At 43.9% G+C, this 27,983-nt stretch overlaps 1 protein-coding gene across 5 annotated transcripts in view; it reads right to left on the bottom strand.

The window, feature by feature from the left end:
* man1a2 (mannosidase, alpha, class 1A, member 2) overlaps window positions 1-27,983 on the bottom strand; it is an 82,933-nt gene that overhangs the window by 16,785 nt on the left and 38,165 nt on the right. For all 5 annotated transcript variants that reach the window (XR_004796310.2, XM_035651188.2, XM_035651191.2 and 2 more), the window contains exons 5-9: window positions 20,695-20,813; window positions 14,055-14,135; window positions 3,420-3,514; window positions 1,305-1,428; window positions 1,044-1,137 (exon numbers count right to left, since the gene is read on the bottom strand). Coding sequence is in view for 4 of the 5 variants with exons in the window: in XM_035651188.2 (XP_035507081.1) it covers window positions 1,044-1,137; window positions 1,305-1,428; window positions 3,420-3,514; window positions 14,055-14,135; window positions 20,695-20,813 (513 nt within the window). In the remaining variant the exon portion in view is untranslated. The remainder of the gene's footprint in view (window positions 1-1,043; window positions 1,138-1,304; window positions 1,429-3,419; window positions 3,515-14,054; window positions 14,136-20,694; window positions 20,814-27,983) is intronic.

The raw sequence follows: 27,983 nt of genomic DNA, 5'->3' as shown, positions 1-27,983 counted from the left end.
CAACAAATTGCCGCTGTCAGCTTAGAAAAAACAATAAAAACAACTTCTAAGACAAGTGTGCACACACGGAAAAAAAGGAATATTTTAAAATCCACAATATTTCAATATTCTGTTGGAATGTTGAGATACAGTAACAAGCCACGACATTCTACACGTCTGTCACCCGGCATCTACTGTGAAGTCTAAAGTGTAAACACTCCCAGCTGACATGATGGAAAATAAGCATAATAAAGGGAAAATTTAATATGCTAAGTACTGTTAGGGAGAGATGTCGGAAGGTTTCAGAGTGCATCTATGAAAAGAATTGTGAAATGAATGGATAATGGACCGCCACCAGACACATAAGCAGATCATAACCTAATGTTTTGATAATTAACGGTTTTCAGAAATAATTCGTTTCCACACGTTTCCATTACGCTGGGTGAAAAACTCCGCTGACCAACATATTTTACGCTCACAAGTTTTAATTGCAGTTTTATCTTGTCAAAAATTACTTAAAACCATTAATGACATTAATTTCAGATCCAGAAAAGCGTGTGTGCCTCCACGCTCGTCTTAACGTCCTTCACTCGAGCTGTTCATTTCCAGCGGGCGGACCGTCAAGATTTAATCAATACGCTGGGAATACCCAGTTCCCCGTCTACCCCATCTTTTTCCACTCACGTTAATTTGTTCCCATTAAAAGAAGCACTTCCCCCCGACGTCTTTTCCTTCACTTGAGTGTGTGTGAACCTCCCATTTCTCTTCATCGCACGTCTCAGCTCTCCATCATTTGAAGCTCGCACAGGAAACATTTTGACTCTTTTTCTCAGGCGACTGCTCGCAAATCCGTGATCCAGGAAATTAAAGAGTGCTCTCAAGTCAAATTTCTTTAAATAACTAAATTGACTATTGGATTCCATTATAATATCTGCATGTTAAGCTTTTTTAAACTACATTTTTATTTACCTACGACCAGAAACGAGCATAAATGTACAATATTTTAGGTATTAGACGCAACACTTGGATCAATATCAATAAACATAAATATGTACAGTACTCACGTTGGCCCCAGCGGCCCGTTCGGGGGTTCAGGTAGTTCGGGTAGAGCCCGTTGGGTCGATCCATTTTGGCCAGCAGCTTCCGGATGTGCATCACCTGCGATCATCACAGGACACAAGAAGTTTTAACCCAAGTAGAAAATACCAAGCCTTTCATAAAAAATTAAATAGAACTTTTTTCAACTTTGTAAAGTATCATGCTTGATGGATTTTGATGGAAACACCGGTCTGTTTGAAATATGTCACATGTCATGTGAGCGCTACCTTCTGGTAGTAGGCGGGGTTCCCCGTCAGATAGGTGAGGTGAACGAACTCCATGTGAAGAGTCCCGAACTCGGCCAGGATGCTGCTGCCGGCTGACGCCCAACCCCAGTTACGACCAACGCCACTAAATGGGTGGACGAGGGAGGGAGGGGAGAAGATGGTGGAGGAGGGAGGGGAGGCAGGAAAGAGAAGAGAGTCGGTTGTGGAGGGTGATAAAAATATAGAAAGAGAGAAAAAGGAAACAGACAAAGGTTCAAGTTTTATAGAATTGGTGAGAAGAATTGTTTGATTGGTTGCAGCCGGAGCAACAGGTTTGATTCCCGTACACGAGTTTGTCTCGGTCGCAGCAGGAACAATGACATTTACACGCGACCATAATGTGACACAGGAGGAATCTGGAACATGACTGCATGTTACATTAATAGGCTGCAACCTGTGTGTGTGTGTGTGTGTGTGTGTGTGTGTGTGTGTGTGTGTGTGTGTTTGTGTGTGTGCAGGCAGTTTGCGTGAGAGGCACCTTGTTTGTCTGATCAAGCAGAAAAAACGGAGATGTGTCACTTGTCTGCGTCTTCTGTTTAGATTAAACTCCTGTGTCCGCAATTATTCCCGCAGGCATCTGTGTGTGTGTGTGTGTGTGTGTGTGTGTATATATTTATACATCTTGGGGTAAAACACAAGAAGTTTGCGCTCTAACGAATTACAATTACATTACCAATACATGCAAGAGAATGCCGATGACAAACAACCACGCGCACACACACGGAGCCAGGGTGCTTAGCAACCAAGTAGCCTGCGGCTTCATATAACATTTTTATTTAATTTCCTTGTTCCATTCGCTGAAGTAAAGTGATAAAACGGGCGGCAGTGAGGAGAGGAGGGACAAAGACACAACACACACAAAGACAAACACACGAAAACACACACACACACACACACACACACACACACACACACACACACACACACACACACACACACACACACACACACACACACACACACACACACACACACACACACACACACACACACACACACACACACACACACACACACACAAAACTCACAGGGGAATTAACACAAGGTCAAAAAACTCTATGCAATAATGAGAATAATGGAGACTGGGAGGTGTCCTGCACTCACAGGAGATTACTGCGGTTTGAAGAAAATTAATTCGGGACTCGAACACAACATGTGACTAAATTAAGGAGCTTTAAAAGTCTCCACCTACCGTTATTAAAAAAGAAAATAATGATGGAATGAATAAACCTTGATCACTGTCAAGCCTGTGTGTGCGTGTGTGTTCGTGTACTGCTGTTGCTGCGTGACATTTTGCGAGTTCATTAAAAATTCTTATTATGAGACAAAATGAGCAGCCAGATAAGAAAGATTCAATGATTTGAATCAATAACACAATGAACACCAGCGTCTGGCTGGTTGGTTAATCAAAAGGTCAATCTTTAATCCTGAATCTATTTTAATCTTTATTTTCAAGTTGCCCTTGTTCCCATTTATATAAATATTAACATTCTGTGTTCATTCTACAGACACTAGCTCGTCTCTTAAGGTGTCGACGAGTGATGTTGTTGGTGTGGTCCGCACCATTTGTTTTGTTTTTTAGATGTGCGGAGCCGGGGCTGATATTTCTGAGATTTACCAAATAAATGTTGAAGTGGAAACGGGCAGTATGGCAAGATAAAAAAATATATATTTTATGATTATCATTTATTTGTTTTCAATCAGGAATGTTTGGCTGGTTAATTTATACAAAAATGAGTCATCGTTTCTACTCTTATATTTCTGCTCTGACGTTGTGTGATCGTTAAAATCATTTCCATTCAAGTCTTCATTTGTGTTGTGAAGGCATGTGTTCTGAAAGGTGCTATTAAAAAAGTTCATTATTATTATTATTATTATTATAGACATTTAAATACTTTTGCACACTTACATTTTGATAATAACAGTAAGACATTTTTCTGTACATTGAATAAACTTCTGGTAAAAAAAACTCCAATGAGTACAGACACACATCTCGTGTCCAATCCCTCAGAGTCAAGACTCCGGCTTGTTTGTGTCTCAGATTATCTGCTGGATTAGGGGGGACATGTCACTTACCTCTTCAGGTTGACCATGGCCCAGGGGATCCCTGTGGGAGTATTAAAGGCCGGGAGCAGCTTCTCGGCTAACTGCACCGCCTTCAGCTTGAAGACCTGGGAAAAAAAAGAGAGGAGGAGGATTAACTCCAAACGCTGGTAATCTTTAAAAGTAATCTTTTTATCGTGCTCAGTTGGAATAAATCAGCCGCCCGTCCATTAGCCTGCTTAATATTCTCCTCAAACAGCCGACAGGTGCGAGACAACAATCAAAACAGACAGGAGACAGGCGATTTTTCTAAACGACGGCTTACGCAAGTGTCGGAGCTGAACAGACACACACGGGGGGAGACTGGCAGCCTGACATGCAAAAAAAACAACAACCTCCCCTTCAAACTGTGCCGCTGCTGCAAATGTGAAACGTCGCACGACACCAGCGAGACGTCGACAGGAGGTCAAACCGAGCAGCACGAGAGAACAAAGTACACAGACAAGAGCTGGATTTCTATTATCGTGACTGGCGTCCCGTTTACACGGACCGACGTGGAGCGGAGGGTGTGTTCGTTTGGAGATTACACAAATTCATGCAGTCGTCGTCGGGCAGATGAAGGGCCGGAAGGTAATCTGCTGCGGCGCTTGTTCTTTTTTTTTCTTTCTCTCTTTCTCAACGTGCCAATCACAAATATGAAAAGGACATTAAGGTTATGATGCCGCTGCAGTCACCGGATATGAAATGAAGTGACAGCGGGATGAACGGTGGGACACAAATTCAGGAATTCGTTGAGAAAATAAACAGATTTTTTTTTTATTCCCACAATTCCTACAAAATGCATTACCTTTATAATGTTTTCCTCTATTTTCATATAGAGAAAGCAGAGTGACATTATTTCTAGTCCTTTATTATTGCTTGAAAAGACCCATAAATGTTAAAAATGTACATTATTCAAGCCAAAATATCATATTAGTGGTAGTCCCTTGAAATGTGTTGCCTCGCAAAGCTGCCACACTCAAATGTCCAAACGAATCATTAAATCTTACTTGAAATAAATAAATAACCCAATTATTCACAGCATGAACTGCAAAGCTTAATGAAGGCAAACTGGACCCACGCAGCAGGACGTGAGCTGTGAGAGATGCATTCTGGGATTTGATTGTTGCCTGAAAACATGGCATTAATGAACCGTGTGCAGCAGAAAGTCTTAATCCCACGAACACACAAATCGAGAGACCTTTTCTCATGTGAGAGAGACAGTGTGTGCTCCGGCATTCTGGAAAAATGAAACAACATTTCCCAATGTAAATCTTAGTTGGTCATCAATTTTTACAGCATCACAAGTCTACTACTTATGGTGCGTTGACGGCAAACGCAAATTATTTTGCGTCGCATTACTGGAGCGAGTTCGGCAGCAGGATCATTTGTGTTCATTCGCGTTACTCCCGAGTGACCACAACCCGCCAATATTCCCCAGTTTTCTTCCTGACGCGCGCATCAGTGACTTCGGGAGAATCTCAACGCTAGTGTAGCGTGAATCGAAGGGCGGGAATTTCCGGTCTACGGTGGAAAAAAGTGACATATCAGTGAACACAAATATGGCCAATATTCATGAGGGGGAAAAAAAGTAAGAAGATCAAAGCTGGCAGAGGTCTGCTGCTTCGGTAAAACGAAAATCAAGTGTTGTCCCCTCTTAAAGGACAGAAGAAAAAAAAAACACATTACAGCTGATGGATAAAACATAAAATTTGCAAGAACATAAGTTGGTTCCACCACTTCAAAACCTGCACGGTGCGTGGCTACGTAATTTCGATCTGCTTTTCCTGAGACGGTGGAAAGAAAGCAAATGACTCAACAAATTTCCACTTGGGCAAAGTATATTGGACTTAAGTTGTGGAATAAATGCAAAATCAAGAGGAAGTTGTACAACTTCCAGGCGGCGGCAGTGAGGTGGAGCAGAGCCACAGAGAAAAGCGCCTCAACACGAGGCTGATTCATCAACACGAGCCGTCAGGGCCGAGCGGCTTTATAGACGGAGGCACCGGGTCTGTGGAAAAGATTCCTGCAGTCTCACGAAGACGTAAGAGGGGGGAGCGAATAACACACGCCGCTGGTGTTTGCAGAATTCTTAAGCGGCCGGTGGGACGTCGACGCACAGGAGACGGAGGAGGTCAAGCCTCGGAGTTAAACAAGAGACCGGAGAGAACCGGCGGAGAGCGGTGCAGCCGGTCGGACAGATGTGGGGATAGGGGGGTAATCAAATGTATTCAACCTTCACTTTGACAAGCTGTCCTCCTCTCGCCTGTAACTACTGAGCTGAGAAATGCAGCGCGGCACAAAGTTGTCAACGTGAGCAAAAGTTCCGTTTTGCGTCCTGCTCCACTTTGACGAGGCGACTCCAAATCACCGCAGCGAAAACAAACCGCACGGCCTCGGTGCCTCATCTGTACCGCTGACGTTATGTTTACTGTAGCGGGGAGGGAGACATATTTAAGGATATCGTGAGCTTTAAAACCAAAATATCCTTGGGGAGGACGAGCCCAGACAGTTTGTTGTCTGGTGCCTTTGCTAACTGGTTTCTATCATCCTCCCTCCGGGGCTGACAGCTTTAGTGTGCAGCCCTTTTAAAATGCATTACAGCACACTTCCATATCGATCACTGAAAGAGCTACCCTCTCAGTGAACGCACACACACACACACACACACACACACACACACACACACCCCCCCCCCCCCGTGGGGGGAACAAGACGAGGTACGCCGATAACTTTGGCGTGATGCACAATTTCTTTGGAGGGCACAAACCTCACGTAGCTGAAAAGGCTGGTGGGATGTTATTGGTCAGTATTAATTTATCACAATTCATATCAGATGACATTATAAGTGACATGGAAACTGCTGTACAAAAATATATATGTTTAAGGAGATCTGGAAAGATATTGTAACCGTCCCACCAGAGTCTGTCAGATCTTGTACTTATATTATTTGATTTGACCACCTGCTAATTAAATAGCATTGAATAACAATATTTAATAAAAAAACCAAGACCAATGCTATTAACAACATAGCAATAGCTGTATTTAATCTCACATACCTTATTTTTTCATGATTTTCTTCTTCCAAAGTGTCTTATAATCTCTAATTACAGAGGTGGTGGCAAATCTTTCATTGGTCAGCACGTGTGTTTATGTTTGCAGATTTTATTTTACAGAACGAACGGAGCAGAAAAGATTTGCATTCATGTTAACGTTTTTTGTTTCTTTTTTTTACGTTTTTGTTTATTTTCTTAATTCAAATTCGATATATTTGGTTGAATTGGTGTTTGTTTTTTGTTTTGTTCATAGTAATTCATAATAGTTGTAGATGAAAAACAAAATATCAGGCCTCCATTCCAAATTTTTAATACACTACTATTGGTATATGCCCCCAAAAAATCCATATCACTCGGGCTCTATCAAATTATTGACTCAGGAAAATGCCGTCCCGTAACGTGATCCGCTGAAAAGATGACGTCTCGCTCATTGTTGGAACAAAGGAAACACTTGTGGTTGTAGAGTGTTGTTACAGAGAAGAGGTTCTTCCCTCACCAACGACCTTTGACAAGTACTGACAGCGGCAAAGCAGCGAGCACACACAAGCGGACAACAGCCAAAATTGAATTTAGCTCCTTCATTAAGTTACTCAGAGAATTAAAATGAATCAGTGACAGTGGATACGTCGTATTGCTGCTGACGTTTATCACTATGAGCAGCCAAACTGCCTCCAAGCAGCGGCTGAATCGGAGAACCTGCGAGCTGACAGCGAATGTAAAGTCGGAGCTGCGTGGTTCTGCATTTGGCTGCACTCCAATAATATTTCACATTGACACGTGATCATTTCTACCGGCTTATGCAGCGACCTGCTGCCCGGCCGTCTTCGAGGAGCGGAGCTCACACTCGAGACGGTGTCTACAGTTTCATACGAGTAATGAAAGGATCCGATTTTTTGATCTGTATTATTTTAAGCAGATACTGATCCATTAAAATATAACAGGCTTTAGGAGCTTATGATCTTATTACTTCAGAGCCCTTTATGAATATCATCTAACGGACTGTCGAGACTGTCCTCCGTCAAACGACGACCACACAGGACGTTTTTTCAAGCAGCTTTTTGCGAAGTCTGTGGTCGTTTTAAAGACCGTAGTGCACATAACAACCTCTAGAGGTCAGCGGTGGACCTGGTAAGTCCGTCAAGTTTGTGTATTTCAATGGATTTGCTTATATTCTGTAAAGTATTCTTGCTACTTCTCTTTCCTTTACAAGCTCATCAACCATGTGCTGGTGTATCTAATAAAATCCCACGATACTTTGAGGTGAAAAGTATTTGTGGAGTTACCTCCCGTCACCAGTAGAGGCGCTGAAGACAGACATAGTCCGTCGTTGGACTTGTTGGTATAGTCCCAGGATTATGCCATAACCGGGTTATGCCAGTTCTTATGTCAGGGAGAAACTCTGCCTCCGGTACAGTAGGTGGCGCTCTTCCAAAGTAACAACTGGTTGGAATAAGGCTTTTTTTCCTCCCTCCTGTTGACTTTTGTCAAAATCACAACAACTTGGAAAGCAGGAGGAGAACACGGATGACTTTTCAGCGCTGTGCATTTCGTCCATTCTCTACGCCTCATTACCTGCCATATGGGGAAGTCGTCGGGTTTAAAGATAAAGCTCAAGGTGTTGTTGCTGTTGTTTCTTTGGCGCGGTTGCTTCCTGCGAGCAGGGAGGGGCAATTATAACCTAGGGAGCATGGGTGGACGCGTAACCCGAGCTTACCCCGGTAAAGGTCTATACGTGCAAGAATACCCCCGGTTACTAAAGGAGTTATCTAGGTCTGTTAACCGGGGGTATGACAACTCAGATTTTTTCCGGGGTAAGGTGTTTACATGGCGTTTGAGGAACCGCGGTATCGCCTTAACCAGAGTTGAATTGGGTTTCTCCCTTTCCTTTATTCCCCAGTTAGCAGGGCCTATATAACCATCCTTCACACCTCATTCCATTTCTCTTTCCATATCACTCTCTTCTCCAGGCTGTTTTTAGGATTAGTAACGACCAAAAGGCTGCTGGTTTGTTGTGTTTCCATGAGCCATATTCCCAGAAAGCAGATTTAGAATACAGCTGGAAAGGGTAAGGAGGTTAGAGGGGGACACAGGCTGGTTTTCAGGCCCTCATGGTGAAGGATCCACGAGGTTTGATTACTTCTGGGACCAGCCAATGCTGAAAATGATGCAGGCAGCGAGTGCCCCTGTGAGGAGGCTTTGGATGGAAATCATTTGCTAAATGGTAAGTCGATGTGGCATCCCAGGAACAGGGGAGAGCTGTAATCCGCCACTCAAACACATCCTAAACTCAGCCAATGATCCCGTCATTACACACGAGGATATCGTCTGTAAAGCTGCGAGCAGCTGGGAGGATCTGAAATCGCTGTAAAGCCGAGCGGGCGCGCAGAGATCAGGTCTAGACAGCGACGCACACAAGTACAAAAAGTCACAGAGAAACCTCAAACACAAACTATGAAAACAGATGCAATATACTCAATTCTAGACTTGCTGAGTAGCAAACTTCAGACTTTATTCTATATGGACAAGATAAATGCAGCCGATACCAGTGATGGAAATGAACTAATAATTTCTACCAAGTTCATGATGATGATTTGTTTTGTCCACACACCAAAGAAGGTCAGTTTACTGTCACAGAGGAGCAGAGAAACCAGAACAAATGATGGAGAACTTGGTTTGTTTCTTGTATTAGTTTAAGGAATGATGGTCCACGTGTCTTATGTCTACATCTGCCACCTTTTTTTAAAGTCTCTCCTGAAGCGGAGGCTTGAGTGACATTTGAGTCATGTGATTTCTACGCGTTATAATTTATTATTTATTCACTGAATCTGTTTCCGTTGAACTTAGTCACAGTAGCACCAACTTCCAACCAAAAAAACCTGCATGGAAACGGTCATATTGCGTATGTTTCCCAAAAAAACAACAACACAAAACCTGAACTGTTTAAAATGAAATATACATTTTTTTTTCCCCCCAGTCAAAAAGTACAGGTAATATAAATTATTATAATCACTTATTTAGCAAATACACTGTGTGAATGGAATTAAGACTAATACTAAGTATTTACCTAAATTACTTAATAAGATCAGACACACACACACACACACACACACACACACACACACACACACACACACACACACACACACACACACACACAGTCTCCAGTGTAAGCAGTGGGCCACTGTTGACATGTAATGGAGCCTCCTAAACGGATTAAGTGGTAGACTGTGAAATGTGCTGAATGCGCCTGCTTGGTAGGAAGGACCCGAGGCCCCGCAGGAGAGACGGGATTAAGACGGCCGTTGAATACGTTTGTGTGTGTGTGTGTGTGTGTGTGGTGTGGTGTGTGTGTGTGTGTGTGGTGTGGTGTGATGTGTGTGTGTGTCAGTGTACTTTGCCATGCCTCTTCACGATCAGCTGATCATTTGCTCGTACTGTTTTGCTCCTACTGTGTATCTACTGTATTTCGTGTCTTCAGACGATTCCCCTCTTGACTGTTATTGTCTTTTCCCCTGAGGAAGCTGAAAATAGAACAAAGATGATGCGTTTTTTCCCCCCTCTCCCTCCATGCAAGGAAACATGAAGTACCATTAAAATGTGGGACATTGCTACTTGTATAGACGTTTCTATGGGGTGTTACTTGTGTTGAGCTAGTTTATCTGTGATTCCGGATTTCTCTCAGGGATGGAGGCCGGCTGCAGACACTCTTGAGGAAATGAAAAGGCTAACTTTTAAATGAACTACTGTACGCCTTCATTTCCCCACTGGCCATCCTTCACCTTCCTTCACTAAATGAATCCCGTTAGCCTCCGTCGTCCCTTCTTTCTCTGTTCCTGTATTCAGTGCATGGTGCATCTCTTTCTGCTTGTCATCTCCGTTACAAAAATCTCTCACTCTTTCTCCTGGGCCTCTTCCCCCGGCGTCCATTTCTCTCCCTTCTTCACGGCTCTCCGATGTAATCTCACCGGGACTCCAATCAAATGTTTTACTTTTTTAAGTAGTGCGGATATCCCCGGATTGCATGGGAGCACACTTGTTCATAAAGCTGTGGTGAAATTAAAAAAATGTTCTCTCGTTTCTGACGTCATCTTGTTTTTCTTCGTTCACACACACACACACACTCACTCACTCACTCACTCACTCACACACACACACACACACACACACACACACACACACACACACACACACACACACACACACACACACACACACACACACACACACACACACACACACACACACACACACACACACACACACACACACACACACACACACCCCACATTTAATCTAAAGGTATGCGGCCATCTTGACTTTGTACTGTAGGATTATAAATGAAGCTTTCTGTGACGACAATGCAACTTTTAACCTGTTAGGATTCGTGCGTCTCTTGACAATAAATACTTCTCCGGGAAAAAAACTGGATTCCTTCGCCCGGCGAGATTCCAGACACAAAAACTACGGTGATGGGTGAAGAGATAAGATAGTGGGAAACTGAGAGAGGAATCCAAAGGAAAGAAGAAAGAAAAGAATTCAGCATTTCATCAGTGGAAGGGCACGAAGACTTCTTAAATCTTCACGTTTCCTCTCCACCTGTGATCTCTCGTCCCCCTCACCAGTATTTGTTTCAGCCTCACTCTGTTTCCATCCTCTTCTCTTTCCTTTTCCACGTCTTACCCTCTTCGTCTCTCCTCCCTCCTTGACCACTTCAGTCCTTCCCTCCCTCGCACCCGATCATCGTCGTCTGTCTCTCGACCGCCCTGCCGTCCATTTGCTGCTCCACTTCCGTCGTCCTCCATCCCTTTTATCTCCCTCCTTCCATATGACGCGTCCTGGTGCTGTCGCGTCTTTTATGCCTGCCGAGTCCGCGGCTTCCCTTTCAGACGCTCTCGTCTCATTATCCTTCATCACAATGCTTGGCCTGCCTCCCCTGACCTTCTCGCTTCTCTGGGTTATCTGCTGTTCCTCGGGACAAACGGCCGGACATCACCAGGACAAGATGGCAGCACCCGTATCCAGGATCATTTAGCTTCGTATTTGTACAGTGAGAGGAAGTGGAAAGTGTCGTCTATTTTTTCTTATTAGAATATACGGCGGTTGCATGTTCTGCAGCCACAGACAAATTCAATTTGTGACGCGTTAAAATGAGTGAAGAGAATTTCTTGACGAAATGAATACGTGGCAAAAAGAGCCAAGACTTCCATGAGATACAGCTGATGAAAAATGTCAACTGTCAGAGAAAGTAATTGTGTGAGAGAAGAAGAGCTGCTTCAGTAACTCAGTCGACCGAATGGTGGCCACTGGGAAAGTGAGCCGACAACTGACAGGGGTTATCATGGGCGGACGAGAACATTTCCAGTTCAAATCCATTCACTCTGAGTCTTGTTCTACAAATGTTATTTTGTACGGCACAAAGAGAGATCACTCTCAAAAGAAATATGAAGGATTTCTGAGGCCTCCAGAAACCTGCAGGAGAAAATCTCAGAGGAGAGAGGGGATGATGAAATAGACAGAGGTTAAAAATAAAAAAGCACATGGAACAAAGTGGTGGTTGTGGGAGTTTCAGGGCTCAGAAACACAAGAGAATAAACACGGGTGAAGGAAAATGATGGAGGCGCAAAAAAAGAGGAACGCCGGGGAGATCTAGCGACGCAGGGATCACGGCGTGGAGAGGTGGAGAGGCGGAGAGAAGAGAAGGAAGGTGGCGAGGAGGACGTCAGAGAAAAAAGTTGGAGAATCAGAGGAAGGACGTAGAAAAATAAAGGTGAGGACGGAGAGAGGAGTAAACACGATCCATCACTGCTGCGTCGCTTTGACTGCAACGCACCAACATCTCCTCACCCTCGGACTTCTTTACGTGTCTTCATATGTTTTCATGGTGACCTCAAATGACCCAAAAAACATGATGCGATGGGATTTTCTTTGTCTTTTCTCCTTGTAATGCAAAACCTTGTCTGAGGCTTTTGCTCTGAAAGGTTGTCCCCTCGGAAAGAAGCATCTTTTACCTGGTTCACATCGAACAATGCAGAACTTGTGCCATTCGCGTCACTAGCGCGAGTCCAAATATTTATATTGGCGAATGAAATATAATATTTGCGTGACGCGCTGTTAGTGTTGCGATCCTCCCGTACAGAACGGTCGGTTAAATGCGCATGTTGTGTTAACTCACGTTACAGAAGTTGATCCAGCGGCCACACTCGTGCCAGTAAATTAAATTTGCCCATTACACTGCGTTGTCAATTACACTATGGCTCTGTACAACAGGCATTTGACGGTCTCAAAACATTTCTGCCCAACCTGACAAGAACCAGCTTTGATATTGCTGATCAATAACCTTCATGACTCTTCACACAGAGCTAAGTTCTGTTATTCTACAAAAATAGGCCTGGAATCATAAAATGTCTTTTCTACTTCCTCATGTCCAGTTCCCTTTCTCTTTAATTCCTCGCAGCTCCTTGTCTTGTTTTCTCTACCTGCCACTTCCTCCCATAAACCCATCGCTCACTCTCTCTTTCCTGGCTGCTAACATCCATCCAGGAAAGACGCTGACAGACTCAACCTCCACCTGCCACTCACCCCAGCTCTGCTTTAATAATTTATAAAGTAACAGAGAGAGGACACCGCTCCATCTATTCGTACGGTTAGACTTAATTTCCCCCCCAGCAGCAGGGATCAGCTGCTTGTTGACTGGAGCAGCTGAGGAGTGGAGTGCCTTGCTCAAGGACACATCCACCTGAGAGTGAAGAATGGGTCTCACTCACTTTTTCCACTCCCATCAGCCCATTCATCATCATCCCTCACTCCCCACTCCATCACCTCCAAACACCCTCGACGCTCGTCCTCCCTGTTCCATCGTCGGGATTCCTCCGTTGCTGCAAACTGTGTAAAATGGCAAAGCTCTGCTGGTGAGCAATGTCCACATCATTCACTGATACTGCTCTTTATTTGGTTCACTCTGTGAGTCACTTACACCGCATGGCTTTCTGAATTTTAAAAGGCGCACTACATGGCGGTTGACAGCCGTGGCGCAGGAAATGGATCAGGCATCATAAGTAAAAATACCCGACAACAAAAAGAAAAGGTTTCCTCAAGACATCCGTCGCCCCGCTACTCGCAAAGACGCCCACATAAAAGTGTGATTGAGAGCACGACGGTGGGCGTGGAGGCTGAACTGAGCACATATTTGATGTATCGGCTTCCATTAAAAGTGGAAGCGCTGCTTGGCTGGGCATGAAAAGCCAGGGGTGGATGGGATGGATGGAGTGAGGGAATGGGAAAAACGGCCGCTTGGAACGAGAACCAAGAACTTGCCCGCCGACGTTATCGGGAGCAGAGGAGAAGGATGGATGAGAGGAGGAACCGTGGAGGAGGAGAAGAAAAATTGACAGCAAGAGAGGAGGCGAGAGGGAGTAAAACGGAGGACACATGCATATATATATTTTTCACCTATAAGCCAAATATTTTTCTCTGCATTATTTCCATCTTCTCACACACACACACACACGCACACGCACACACACACACACACACACACACACACACACACACACACACACAGGTAGTTACTTACTTCCTGTCCAGAGAGGTAGTAGGCGGCCAGCAACCCTCCTATGAAACGAATGTTGACCTCAAACACAGACACCTCGGCATTCTGGGAAAACAAGAAGGCGGCAATTTATAACGCAGGACAACAAATAAACAACAAATACATTGTTGTTTATGGTTTAGAATGGATTTTGGGATTGTACGAATCTCTCTTGTACCAGATGAGTTTAAATTACATGCGTGTCACTGTCAGCCATTTTTCTTTCTCTTTTCTCTTAATTTCTTTTGCTGATTTGTTCTCTCTATCTTACCTAACGACCCAACTGTAGCCTTTACCGAGGAGGAGGAGTCGACAGACAATGTTTTCCCCGACTTTTTACTCTAGCGCCGGCAAAAAGACGGCGAGAGCTCAGCGGCGCCTACAATCGACCTTGGGTCCAAAAATGGTTTTGCACATTGTCAGAATGTGTGATGATGTACCAGTGTCACTTGAAGCTGGCCCCCTCCCACCAACCCCCTGAAAGATGTGATGTGTACACTGACTGTAAGAGGAACGAGGTGCAGAACGAAGCTAAATCCCACTTTGTCCAAGAGTATGGATGTCACCCACTCGCACTCTGTCTGTGGTTTATTCACACTATATAACAGTGGGGTAGTATTTTTAAAAAAGCCTAATTTGACTGATGACAGAAGGACATTAAGGCCCGAATTTCTTTAAACGATGCGAGTAGCCGCGGTGGACGCATTCAACTTCTGAGCGTTTTTTCTTTTAACATCTGACGTTCACGTCAAAGTGAGAAATCAGGAGCGCACAATTCATCTGACGAACAAAAGAGCAAAAACGCACATCACGAAGCAGCAGCACACACCGACACAGCTGGCACTGCGAGAGCTGCTGTTTTGTCGAACTGAGCGATGGGAAGCTCTAAAAGCTGAAGGCCAGCTTTGTTCTGGCATCCATCCATCTAAGTGCTCACCCCGTCTGTCAGTGAGCCTCACTCGTTAGACATTTACAACTGTTGTTTAAGGGCACAAACATCGGTGAGCAGCAGAGCCATGAAACGGACCTGATTTAAAAAAACGAAAGGACCTGCAGTGAACACGGACGGGCGACGGCGAGGAATCTCGCAAGGTTCTGCGAAGACGCACGAGACAGGTTTGATTTCAAAGCCCCAGTGTGTAATTGTTGTAATCTTCTGGCGGCATGTGGTGGTAAAGTTGCAAACCGCAAACCAACTGAGCGAGCGACAGGGGACACTTTATGCTGGCGCACACCGCTGATTCCATTTGCGGCAGCGCTAAAAGAAATTCTACGCGAATACGATTTAGTAACATTAACTGTTCCAAATTTTCTTTTCTTTTTTAATAATTTAAGGGCCATTTGAAAATCCTGACTCATCCAGTAGGTGTAACCTGGACCGATTAGTGCAACAACCGTACTGAACACGACGTAGAAACATGGCGACTCACACGGAGGTCGGGTCCACCTCATGTAACTATATTTAACTCATTATACATATATGAACACAGTTACGGACAATAATATATTCAATTTCTGTGAATAAGTTCTTCTAATATATTACACACTGTAGCTTTAATAAATTGTTTTGGTATGAAGCATTTCATGATGACACGCTGTACTGTCCCTCGCTCTCCCCTGTGAATAACATCCACTTTCCCACCGCCTCTACATTTTTCTATTAATAATATCCAGCGCCAGGGCCGTCTGACGAGACGTGTTCGTTTCTGTGCAGTCTCCCGTCAAAGATAATCACTGTTGTTTGTTCTAATTACATCCTGCCGCTACTGTAAAAGTGACACTCGTGTGGGTCACGGGAATATTTTGATTGATGTGTGGTTCGACTGTAGCTCTGTCGCTTTTGCGTATCTTTTAATCGAAGCTCAACGTTTTTGAACTGACCTTGAAAGGAGCATATATATATTTATACAGAAGACTGTGAAAGATGACCCTGCATTTCTTCCACCCACTGTCACATGGAGCATTTCAAGTGTTTACCACGTAAACTGCAATAAAAAAAAATCTGAATAAGGACCTTTTTTGCTCCCTTATAATTAAACCCTGTTAATCAAACCGGGCTGGAACGCACTCTTTGACAGCTTCGCATCGATTTATCTCTCCACCGCCGCAGCATCATCTCTGATCCAATCCTCAATTTAACCGGGGGGTTATTAATGCGCCAGTTAACGGAGTAGTCCATTAATTTGGTGGATCTTTGAGTCAGGTGCGACGGATGCAGACCTCTGGCCGACACATTCATCATCTCGGGGGCAACGCTGCCGTGTGGGACGCTGGGGGACTGGAACAATGACTCACTACCTGGCTCGACCTGACATGGCAACTATTCAATCATTCATTAGTGTTGGAGCTGCTGGATGCGCTGGTGGCGGCAGGTGGGCGGCTCCTTCGAGAGGTGCAACACAAGGAGTAAAAGAATCAGCACAAATACGAGGATCATGACATTTAATTTTTTAAGCAAGGAATACTTGACAGAGAACATGTTGTCGCCACATCCATCATCTATCCATCCATTTAGAAGGAGGTAGACTGATAACTAGCTTTACCTGGCAGAGTCTTTTCCATTAAATTTTCTGAAGGAGTTCCACACGGAACTTTTTGATGGTCGACCAGCAGAGGGCGACTCCACTGGTTGTTTCTATAGAAGTCTATGAGAGAATGACTCTTCTTTTCTTCTCACTTGATTCATAACGTGAATAGAACATTTTCCTGAAGAGTTTATGGTTAAATATCTAGTTTCAAGTCTTCTTCAATACAGCATGATTTTCATTTTTGTAAATGATGGTTTCATTCAAAGTTTGATTGACGATAAAGCACCTTGTGCATTGGGGGTCATGGAAAAGTATGTGATTGACAGCTTCTACCATCCAATAGGTGGAAGTGAAAAGACGCATTGAAAATATAAATATTTTGTATTACCAATTTATTTATTTTAAGTTATATTGTGCTATTGCTGGTATAATGCCTGCTGGATTGTAAAAAACCAAAAGTTCAGTGTTTAATAAATATTTGTAAATTGTACTTTTTTCCTTGAAAATCAAGACAAAGTAAAAAGCACATTTAGGCGATTTTAATTCATGCAATGGTGAAAAAATTGGCAAAATAAATGAAATTTTCGATTTCGGTGCATCCCCACCATATACGGTTACAAAGAAATATCAAAAAACCAAGAGGGTGATGGAAAAAATGCCAAATTTGAGGTCATGGTGGCAGTATCAATACATGACCTCCCACCAGGCGACAGTAAAAACGACAAAACTTATTATTTTTAAGACGTTTGCTGTTCCTATTTTTCTTTATCTTTTTAAATAATTTAACAGCCATTTGAAAATCCTGACTCATCCCCAGTAGGTGTAAGTTAATAACCTCCTCACCGTGAAGGTTAAACTGTGTCTGACACACACACACGCAGAGCGGCAGTTAAAGCTCAGTGTAACGTCAGGGCAACGTTCACTCGCACGGGAGAGTGATTCAACTCGACTAAGAGTGATGTCTTTAATCTCCTAAATGGAAAATCCGGATTTTGCCTTTATTGCGAAACCACGGAGCTCTGATTTCGAGAGGCCCGGTGCGGCCGCCAACCTCTGGGTCGGGGAAATCTTTGATTTCTCACAAGGGGCCGAGCTTAATAACACTTTTGCTGCCGATTACCGCTGCCAGGCCTCCGCCTGGCTGGAAATATATTGCTCCCTATGAGCCGGGAGGAATGACCTGTTTCTGTAAAAAGGCCTGAGCAGAAGCCGGAGTGATGGTGAGAGACGGAGCCTAAACTAGCTTCACCTCTCATGAATGATACAGAAGCTGGAGGCTCAAACCTTTGCCTGATGCATTCAGGTACAAGAGCATCAAACTGAGTCGTTAATGAAAACAGTGAGACACCTTCCTCCTCCTCCTCCTCCTCAGCCCATTAACAGGAGCACCGACTCAGCTTCTCCTCCTCCACCGACCAATCACATCTCTCCATTCCCCTCTAGTGCATCTGAAGGGGCTTCTCCTCTTCTCTGCTGCCTCTGCTTCTTTACACTCGACAATTTTTTTTCTCTCTCATCGTCTCATATTCCTGTCATCGCAGTTTGCATTTGTTTTATTTTTCTTTTTTAATCCTACACCGTGAATCTCACACCATTTGTTACCGGTGCAGGTTTTATTCCAGACATTGTGGCCGTCACTCCGGTACCCCAGTTTCTGTTTTGCACGAATCCAAATATTGACATTATCAGATCATTGCTATCTGCAGTGCTGACTCGACTGAGGGGTCGACTGACAATTCAAATCTTTGCCTTTCACGGAGTATACACAAATCTCACAGGTATTTATTTTTTTGACTCTCCAACATTAATTATTAAAGTCCATCATGAATTACTGTCTTGAAATCTGCTCAAATATCACACAAAAAAATGAAAAAAGTCTTTTTTTCTTCCCCGTCAGTATCAACAGTAGTTGAGAGGCTGTATTTGTACAGTACGTCCACGACTACAGAGCAAATGGGAAACCTCAAAAGCAAATTGCACGTCTGATGAAGACACGTAGTAAAACCGAGTGGGTTCAAAGTTTTTTTCAGTCTTCTCTACTTCCTTATTTCTATGCTAACTTCTCGTCTAATCTCTCTTCCTCCACGTCCTCATTGGCCCATTCATCCAAACTCCATCTCCTCTGTCTGATTGTTCTTCAAACCTCTCTCTCTCTCTCCATCTCTTCAGATCCAATTGCTTCCTCGTCCGCCATTCATCCATCTAAGCCTTCCTCTTCCCTCTTTCCCTCACCAACTCCTCCCTCTATCCCTCTCTCCCCTGCTCAACCGCAGTGATCCCGAGGTTAATTAGCCCTCCGAGTGTCAGACTGTTAGATCCCCCCCCTCCTGCCTACCTGCGAGCTGCCCTGTGATTGCCTCAGTAGAGGGACTAACAAGCTCGGGCGTCGGGCTTCGGCGAAGGCAGAGAGTCAGGAAGCCATACATGGACAAAAATAATGATGTCAGGAGAGAGGAGGGGATAGAAGGACAAGAAGAGGTAAAGGAGAACAAAAGGACGGAGGCACGTTTAAGGAGAGTGAACGAACAGAAGAGGGAGGGGAAGATAGGAGAGGAGGTAAAGATATGAAGGAAGGGAAAAGAATATCACTTTTTAACTGGTATGCAGAAGACAAAGACCAGGTTGGAGGATAATGGAGAGAAGGTAGTGAAGGGATAGAAGACAGACAGACGGGACTGGAGAATTATCGAGGGAGGGGGGAGGAGAGATGAAAGTGCAATGAACTATTACGATAAGATGGAGCGTGAGCAGGATGAGAAAAGAGGCGAGCGACACGGCGGATGATGGATGGACAGATAAAAAAAAAAGGTTGATTGTTAAAAGAAATGAACGAGAGAGAGGGAGAGACGGAGAGGACAATAAAGTGGTCAAGTCCAGACACGAGGAAGAGGTTATAAAAGAAAACACGGGGGAAAAGAGCAAAACAGTAAAGACAAAAAATAGATCATAAAGAAAAAGGAAGGGAGGATGAAGATGAGGGATCGAAAGAGTATTTGGTAAAATAAGAGGAGAAAGGAGGGTTAGATGGAAATGATTGGCAGGTGAAAAGAGGGAGAAGGAAGCTGGTGATGGGAGAGGGGGATGGAAATGCAATGAGTTATGAATGTCAAACAGTGAGTCAAGCTAATTATTGTTATTACTGTAATGTTATTAGTAGAGCTGCAACAGTTAATCGATGAGTAATCAACTACTAAATTAATCACCAACTATTTTGATAGTCGTAGTTTTTATGAAGAAAAATAAAGGATTTGAGCTAATATGTTCTGGTTTCTTTGGTGGGAAAAGGTGGGAGAACCTCACAATACTGAAAAAATTTAAATAGTCTATGATGCTTAGTTGCAGAAAAAAAAAAACTTGCATAAAAGTTATTGTGCGAAACTGGGAAAAAATAAAACCAGAAAGTGTCCACAAATACAAATACTTACACCTCAAGGTAAAAATGTAGGTCTGCTTTTTTCCCCCCCCTTCTTCTACTGAATCAAGCCACAGTTTCAACCAGTCCGACATTTTCTGGCGATCGGCAGACAAATGTGGAACAAGGTTCCGCTTCTGTTGCGTATTTTCAATGTGTGTTGATTGGATTTGATTGATGCAGCAGCCCTGTGACGATGTGGTGCCAGTGAGTCAGAGGTTTGAATCCCATATGAGCAACACCTTGCACGTGAAATCTGCTGGTGCTGGAGAATATGTAGGAGACCCGGGACCCCATCACAGAGGGGACACGGGCAAAGTCAGTAGCCACATTAAAGCATTTGGCTGTTGACCACAGTGAAAAAGAAATTATGATTTTTGATCCAAGAGGGTTTTCCCTTGTAAAAGCCGCTGCAGGGCTCCTGAGTGGTGGAAATGAGCTCACTCCTCATCTTGCTTTCTAGTCATGTCTTTAAAAGGGACTCACTCCAACTTCTGGATGACACACTTCTCTTGCGTCTGCCAAATTAATGTAATGTTCTGTAATTTATAAGAGTTCTTTTCACAGGAGGTCGACGCGCTCAATCCTGAAGCAAACGGTGACACGGACTTTATTCAAATGTTCCCCTTCCCAATCCTAGTGAAGTTTGAATGTGTATGGCTATAAACGGAGGGCATGTACGCACCACGCCGAAGTCCAGGTTCTGCTCGATCCACTCCTGGCCGTCCTTGAACTCCTCGTGCAGGCCCATGATGTACAGAGTGTCCAGGGCGTCCACGATGGTCGCGCCCAGCTGGGAGTTACCTGCACCAGACACAGACGGGGACAATTAAAGATTCGTTTAGTTAAGTCGCGCACGAGTCAATTCGCTGGAAAGTGTAAACTTAATATGAAAGTTCAAGAAGAAGACATATGACAAAAAAAATGACAAAAATGTAAATCCCTTTAATGAACGGAGTCTGCGACTGACACCGCGAGCTGAATATCTCGTCGCTGCGACGGGACGTTGAGCTAATTAGAGCGTGAGTATAATAGCAGAAGGCGTCACACATCATCATCATCATCATCGCGTTGAATGATCATTTTGCCTCGTTCCCTTGAGAGAGTCACGGTTCGAAGACAGGGACATTATGGGCTGAAAACGGGATGGGATGTGATTCCGGTCACGTACGTGTGACACGGAGAGGGAATCCAATTTAAAAGTGAGAAGGAGTCAAGACGGCAGTTTCACTCCCGTTGAATCAACCGGTTCCATAAAGCAGCGTAAAATATAGGACGGTTATTCCCGTTGCTCAACAGGAATAAAATGTTGCCCGCTGCCCCTTTAAGTACGTCGCAATTCATCAAGTGCTGTTGGGTTTTTTTACTCACTGTTGTATTTCAATACGATTCATCATCTTACCACAGCCGAGGTCGGCGACTCTGCACACAACTCCAAAAAGAAAAAGCAAAGCGATTAATGCTGAGCTTATCTAAGTGCTGCAGGCTTTTGAGGGTATCGTCAAGAACACCTCGTCGCCATCTCTTCTTATCTACGATTCTAACAGTCAAAAAGGGGAGGGGGGGGGCTTCACGATATTACCATTACAGACAGGAGCCACTACTGTACATCACTGGGAAAATACACTGGGGCCAAGTCGGGCACGGCCGACAGCGAGATGCCCTGTGGCCGTGTGCCGGATCTTGACAGATCGGCCCCGACTGTTGTGGGAGGGGGGGGGTGGGGGGAGCAGAGCTAACCCCCATCGCCCTCCCTTCTGTCACTTTCATCACCCGCAGGTTCTTTAACGCAGCGATGCGGAGGCCTGTCAAGGATCTCGGGGGTCAGGAAGAAAATATTCTTTTCATGTCAAGGTTTTCCTCCGACGGCTCCCGAATGCAACACTGCCTCTATGTCAAACAAATATAAAAGGAAAGTGTGATATTAGCATTAATGCAGCTAATGTTTTTCCCTTCTAAAATGCCATGAGAGGTGTGGATATCCTTCTCCTCGTCTCTGCAAACTATTACAGCCTCCGTTTAATAGTGACACTATAAGTAACTTGACTAAAGTCAAAGGTAAAAAGCAAAACATCCTCTTATTTTAATATTTTACGACACAATCCTACAGAAAAAAACAATGGTTTAGAATTCTGTTTTTAGCCCCCCCCCACAAGATGAACTTCACAGATACTGAGGGATGGAAAAGTGCAAATGTGAAATAGTTGCGTAAAAACATGTCATGAGGCCTCAGATATTCCAAAAAGATTCCTAATATGAAATTTATGATAGTACCATCGCTCATTTGAAGCCACAATAAAATCTGTTTATTGCTGCAGACGGCCCACTTTGTTTGGGCTAATGTCGGATATATTAAATCATGATTATATGGTCTTCATGTTCATTATGATGTCATGCCCAGAGATTTACTGGTGTGCCAAAACATTGATTGACTATTAGCTCATTAAGAAATTCATATTATTTTCATTATTCATGAATCTTTTGATTCATACATGAATTATTTAGACTATGAAACGATAAAACACATTAAAAAACAATGGCAAAAAATAGGAAAATGTCAATACCTTCAAAAATGAAATATAATATAAAATGTAATTCATTGAATAAAGATTATTCACAGGGGGTTTACAGGGGAGGGGGTAACACACTGTTTTTAACCTATATAATCATTTTGTAACAACCAATATGAACGAAAAAATTCCAGTTATTTGTGTATTAATAGTTTAATTGATTATCTTTGTTCATTACTGTAACTTAGATACATGAACTGATATTATGTAATTCCAAAGAGGTCACTCACTTCCTGTTGCCACTTCCTCAACTTATCTACAGAATCGTGTTGGTAATTGGATTTATCAGCTACTCAAATGAATCATTTCAGTTGAATTTCACAATTTTAAATTTGCATTTCGCTTCATGTTTCTCTTTAGTGTTTTGGTCGTAACCTTGACATCACACCTCCATCTCCTTCCTGCTCCATCTCACCCTGCATCTTTTCATCTGCCTTCTCCTCCTCCTCCTCCTCCTCCTTCTCATCAACCAACTGTTCCTTCTCGTTCATCACTGGCTCGCTCGTCTCCTTTTTTTTCTCTTAATCTTTGCTTGATCTCACCATTCAAACCCTGATGCGGAGGAAAAACTCCTTTGACCTTCTGAAATTTCCCTCATATCTCAGCCTCGGTATTATTTCACCGTCGCCACACACACACACACACACACCCACCCACCCCCCCCCCTCCCCAGGTGCTGCTCAGCCCTTCAGTTTGTACGATGCCAACTACAAAGAAAAGAGTTGGCACGTCCGAGAGGTTGCGTTTCACGGTTGCCAGGCACCGCTTATCTGAGACAAATTGGCCCGGATGAGGTTTATTAATTTGGGGGAAATCGTTGCCACAGCCTCACTCACACTCTCTCTCTCTCTCTCTGTCATATATACCATCCCTACACCACACACCTTCTCCCTACCTGAACTCAACTCTCTCCATCTATCACAATCTCACACCTCTCTCTCCTCTTCCATTATCACCCTCCCTCCCTCCCTCCTCTCGGTCCCCGTGGCAGTTTCATCAGACGACAGCTCTCTGGGTGACAAACTCACACGAGGCGGCAGAAAAAACCGTGGCCACATCATTCAGACTCCATCCGAATAGGAAGGTCGTGTACGTGTGTTTAGGCAGATACAGAAGCCTGGTTCGAAATTTTGTTTTTACATGACACAAAAATTGTATATGATTTGGACTGAGCTCTCGACTTGTTGCATTCAAGGACTCCCTCTCTTGTCAGGTGCTCTCTGCTCTGGCAGCTTCTCCGATTTTGATTTTACACCCTACATCCATCCCATCTAGTTGCCTCTGTTGGGCTCTAGTTTTTAGTTTATACACGACATAGCAAGGAACCCTCAAATTGTATTTTTTTGTAGTAGTAGTTAGAAAGAGTATTTACATCCCCCGCCTGAACGTCAGCTCAGCTGTTGTGCTTCTCTGCCAACTCCCCGTTGATACAGATTATTGTAAACAATGAAGTCTGCTGGAGAGAGAGAAAAAATACTGACATTACCTCCCATTTGATACGAGTCGGGCTACTAAACTTACAGCTCTCGAAAACCACAAGATTACCATGTTGTTCTTTTGTATTCAGACACGCAGCCTTTTAGCCTTTGTTCTCTCGTTAGCCCTCATCAGATTAGAGCGCTGTCGCAGCCGGCTACACACTTGTTGTTCTGCAGGCATCAAAATCCTCCTCCTCCTCCTTCGCGTTCACCGAGGCATTTCAGCCCTTTTCTTGTAATGAGCCTATAGTGGCGATAAAACAAAAGACAACCCCCCCCCAGGCCATCGCGGGCCGGTCTGGTCCGGCGATGGAGGACAACTGGTTACCAACTTATTTTGGCACCAGACCCGGAGCCAAACGGTTTCATTCAGCGCCACTGGATTTTACTAGAGTCATCTGATGTTATTCTCTTGTCTGTACACAAAAAAAGGATATATATATATATAGGGATTAGACTGGATCACATGGCACAAAATCCAACAGAAGCTGAATACATTGACATTAAATCTATAGGGATGCCCACAGTGTAACTTCTGTACAGTCGTATTCACTGTAGAGCCTCTGACTTGACACTGACATTTACATCAACTCCCAAATATTAACTCTTACTTAATCTGAGAAAACAAAAAGCCAAACAAAGTTTGGATTAGGAAAAAGGATTGATGTTTTACTCCCAGTCACAGAGTAAAGATTTGGTTTCAAATTACAAGGCATATGACGGTTGTAAATAAACAGTAGAAGTGCTTTCATGCAATACAAGATTTTCTGATTTATTTATTTTTTTGATTGGATGTGATGAATGACTAAAATAAACCTTGTAATATCACACCCAAGTACAATATTCTTTTTTCGGTCCTAGCGATGTTCTTGAGATTTGACTTATTGCACCACGGCACCACATTCAACTTAGAATCAAATCATTCTTCAAGGCAACAATCTACTACAAGAGATAAAATTCCACAAAGAACATACACTCCATCTTTTTACTTCTTCATGAAAAATAATTCTTCACGACGGCCTCCACAAAAGGCCGTCTGAATTATCCATCTGCGTCAGAGACTATTTGAGCTTTGAGTTAGTTACCATCGGACTAATTTGCCTTCTTGTTTCCTTTAGCACACTGACTGCTTCACTGCAAAACAGTCTTTGAAGACTAGGAATCTAGTCGGAGGCGGTCGAATAGCATCTTTGAAGGGTTCACGCGTAGCGATTGGCGACACAAATTGTGTAGCGTGAAGTAGACATTAGAGGGAATTCAAAATCAAATCTTTAATTGGGATACAGCAAAACAAAAAATAAAAAAACAACAACCAGGAATAAAAGAAGAGTCCCTTGTGCCGTGTACAGAAAACAAACGTGCCATACATAACAAACACAGCAACAGTCGAAAATCCGTTAACTGCTTGCGTTTACTTTTCCGTGAAATCATGGAAAACTCCATTATCGATGTTGTCGTCCCATTCCCCCAAAACCCTGATCTGTCCCCCTGCTCCTCCCCCTCACATAGAAAGAAGCTTCGGGGGCCTCAGGCAGCCATTATAAAGTGATCATCAACGCACGCACGCACGCACGCACGCACGCGCACACACACACACACACACACGCCAAAAGCTTGATGTGCGATCCTTTCAAGTGCGTCATTGTTTTCCGTTAAGCAGAATTTCCGCTTTGTCTCTCGTCCAACAAGGGAAATCAGTGAAGTCATGAAGCAGATATTAACCAGGGGAACACAATTTTGCTGTTAGTCATAAAAAAAAACTACTTCTATTTATGAATGGAGATTTTAATCAGAGGGATGATGTGGGTGGGGCCTGTGCCAATGAGCTCATGAATATGAAAGTGACGAGGAAATGCCATGAAGGTCGCGAGGAACAGTAATCCTAATTATTTTTTTTTACCTAGCGACATCAGATGGAAGTGTTTTGGTCGACTGAGGAAGATTTGGTCTGATGAACAAATAAATGTAGATTGGACGGCTCTTTTTTCCGTTTTTCTCAACTTTCTTTTGCATTTTGAGTAAAGTGTTTATGTCCTCTCTTCTTTCGCTTTTCGGCACACATTTTAACATCGGTCAAAGGAAAACAGAAATATGAATCTACTGTACAACCAGTCACGTTGCGGTCTCTTGTCGTACAGTAGAGGCCGTCAGGGATTTCGTGCTCCTCACAAAAAATGATTTTGTAGTCCTTCCCTGAAGTATAAATTCTTTGGTCATGTATTAGGTGGTGTCATTCATTCATGTTTGTCTCTCATGCAACCTAAATCCCCTGAAATTTGGTGAATACGTACATGGCTTATGAATTATTTTAGTTTATGGAACTAGACACGGACTAAAGCAGTTCAGAGCCTGTGGGGCGTTTCTCTTGTTTCCCTCCGCTGTGCCTGAGTCATTGGGGGTTTATTCCGATGGTGCCGCTGTGTAGCCTTTTTCAGGACGTGTAGTCATGACCTACATGCTGGAGAAGAAGAAGAAAAAGCTGCACGGCTGTGAGCAACAGTGGACTCCTGACTCCACGGTTATCACGGCGTGAACCCTGCAGAATTGTTACGAGAGGGATTTAATATCCAGCAGCTCAACAGAAGATTATGCTCCTCAGTGTCTATTGATTTTTTTTTTTTAAAAGAAGAAATTGGGAATCAAAGGCGCATTTGATCTTGTTTTGTGGTTTTACGGGATTTTGGATGAGGCTCCATCTCAGAAACAAGAATCCATACTCTGCCGACTCCCTTGATCAGCGGAGCAGCGAGTTTTGATGAAGATTATCAGCAAAGAGTGGATTCTGGAACCAACAAGGAATCATCATCGTTGACATATGACGAAAGGCAGCAGGAGATTGTCAGAGTCCGACGCGCTCACGACAGCAGGGAACATCTCGGGAACATTCCGCGGCATCTGGGTGGAGCATGACGGAGGCAGGACAAGGCGGTAATTCAGCTCCGGAAGGTCGCTGTACTCTCACGAGCCCATTTGGACATCTTCTGGAAATAGTGCTGGGGCGCTGGCAGGAAAAGTTCTGGACAAGGTCTGGAGGAACAAATTGCGGACAGTTTGGGGTCCTTCCTCGGGCCATGCCCCAACCCTCCACAACTGTTCGTGGAAATCTGTCGCGAAGTGTTTGAGTAATACTGCTAAGAGTCAGAAAAACTGCCCTGGCAACTGCAAACATAACCGTATTAAATTTAAATATATTGAGAGCAGAAGATAGTCCTAATAACTATAATTGAATGACTATTCCAAGATCCAAACGTGATGACAAAGCTCTACTTACAACACAACAGCAGGTCTATGTTACCTGAGACTCGACGCTCGTCTCCATGGGCAACACGATGCACAGACAACCAGAGTAATACTATAATGGACGAACTAGTAGCCAGCGCCATGAATAATGAGTGAGCTCCCTTCAGCAGGGCCAGATGTCCACTCCAGTGTTGCATCATCTCCACCACCGTCGTCCTCCTCCAACATAACGGGCTTCAAGCGACTACGAGCCCTGAGGGAGGCGCGAGATATCGTTCACTGCGAACATGTCCAACGTCCGTTTTGGGAAAAAAGCTGTGAGCCCATTAGACGGAGAGATCTCTGGGAAAACCGGTAAAGCGCCAGCAGTCACGCAATGTCACAGACGCGATGGAATCCCAACGAGTGACTAGCTACGGTAGCCGAAAGAGACCAACTACTTGCGTCGAGTGTTGCGCCGCTTTTCTGCCGCTGCCGGTCATGAATTCCGTTCTGCTTCCTGTTTTCTCTTCTTCTCTGATGAGGATTCATGCGCTCCTACCTTCTTGTCTAATAGATAATAAGTAAACTTGTCTGTCTGCACTGTCGACCAACACGGACACACTGACGACGCGCGACCGTTGATTCCTCTTCCGGTTTTCCGAAAGCGCTGAAAAGTGCGGAAAGTCGGGTCCATCGACGTAATT

The sequence above is a fragment of the Scophthalmus maximus genome, chromosome 14 (assembly GCF_022379125.1).
Source record: "Scophthalmus maximus strain ysfricsl-2021 chromosome 14, ASM2237912v1, whole genome shotgun sequence".
Taxonomy (NCBI): Eukaryota; Metazoa; Chordata; class Actinopteri; order Pleuronectiformes; family Scophthalmidae; genus Scophthalmus; species Scophthalmus maximus.
Note: the sequence above shows the minus strand (reverse complement) of the source record. Positions and strands in the feature narration are given on the sequence as shown.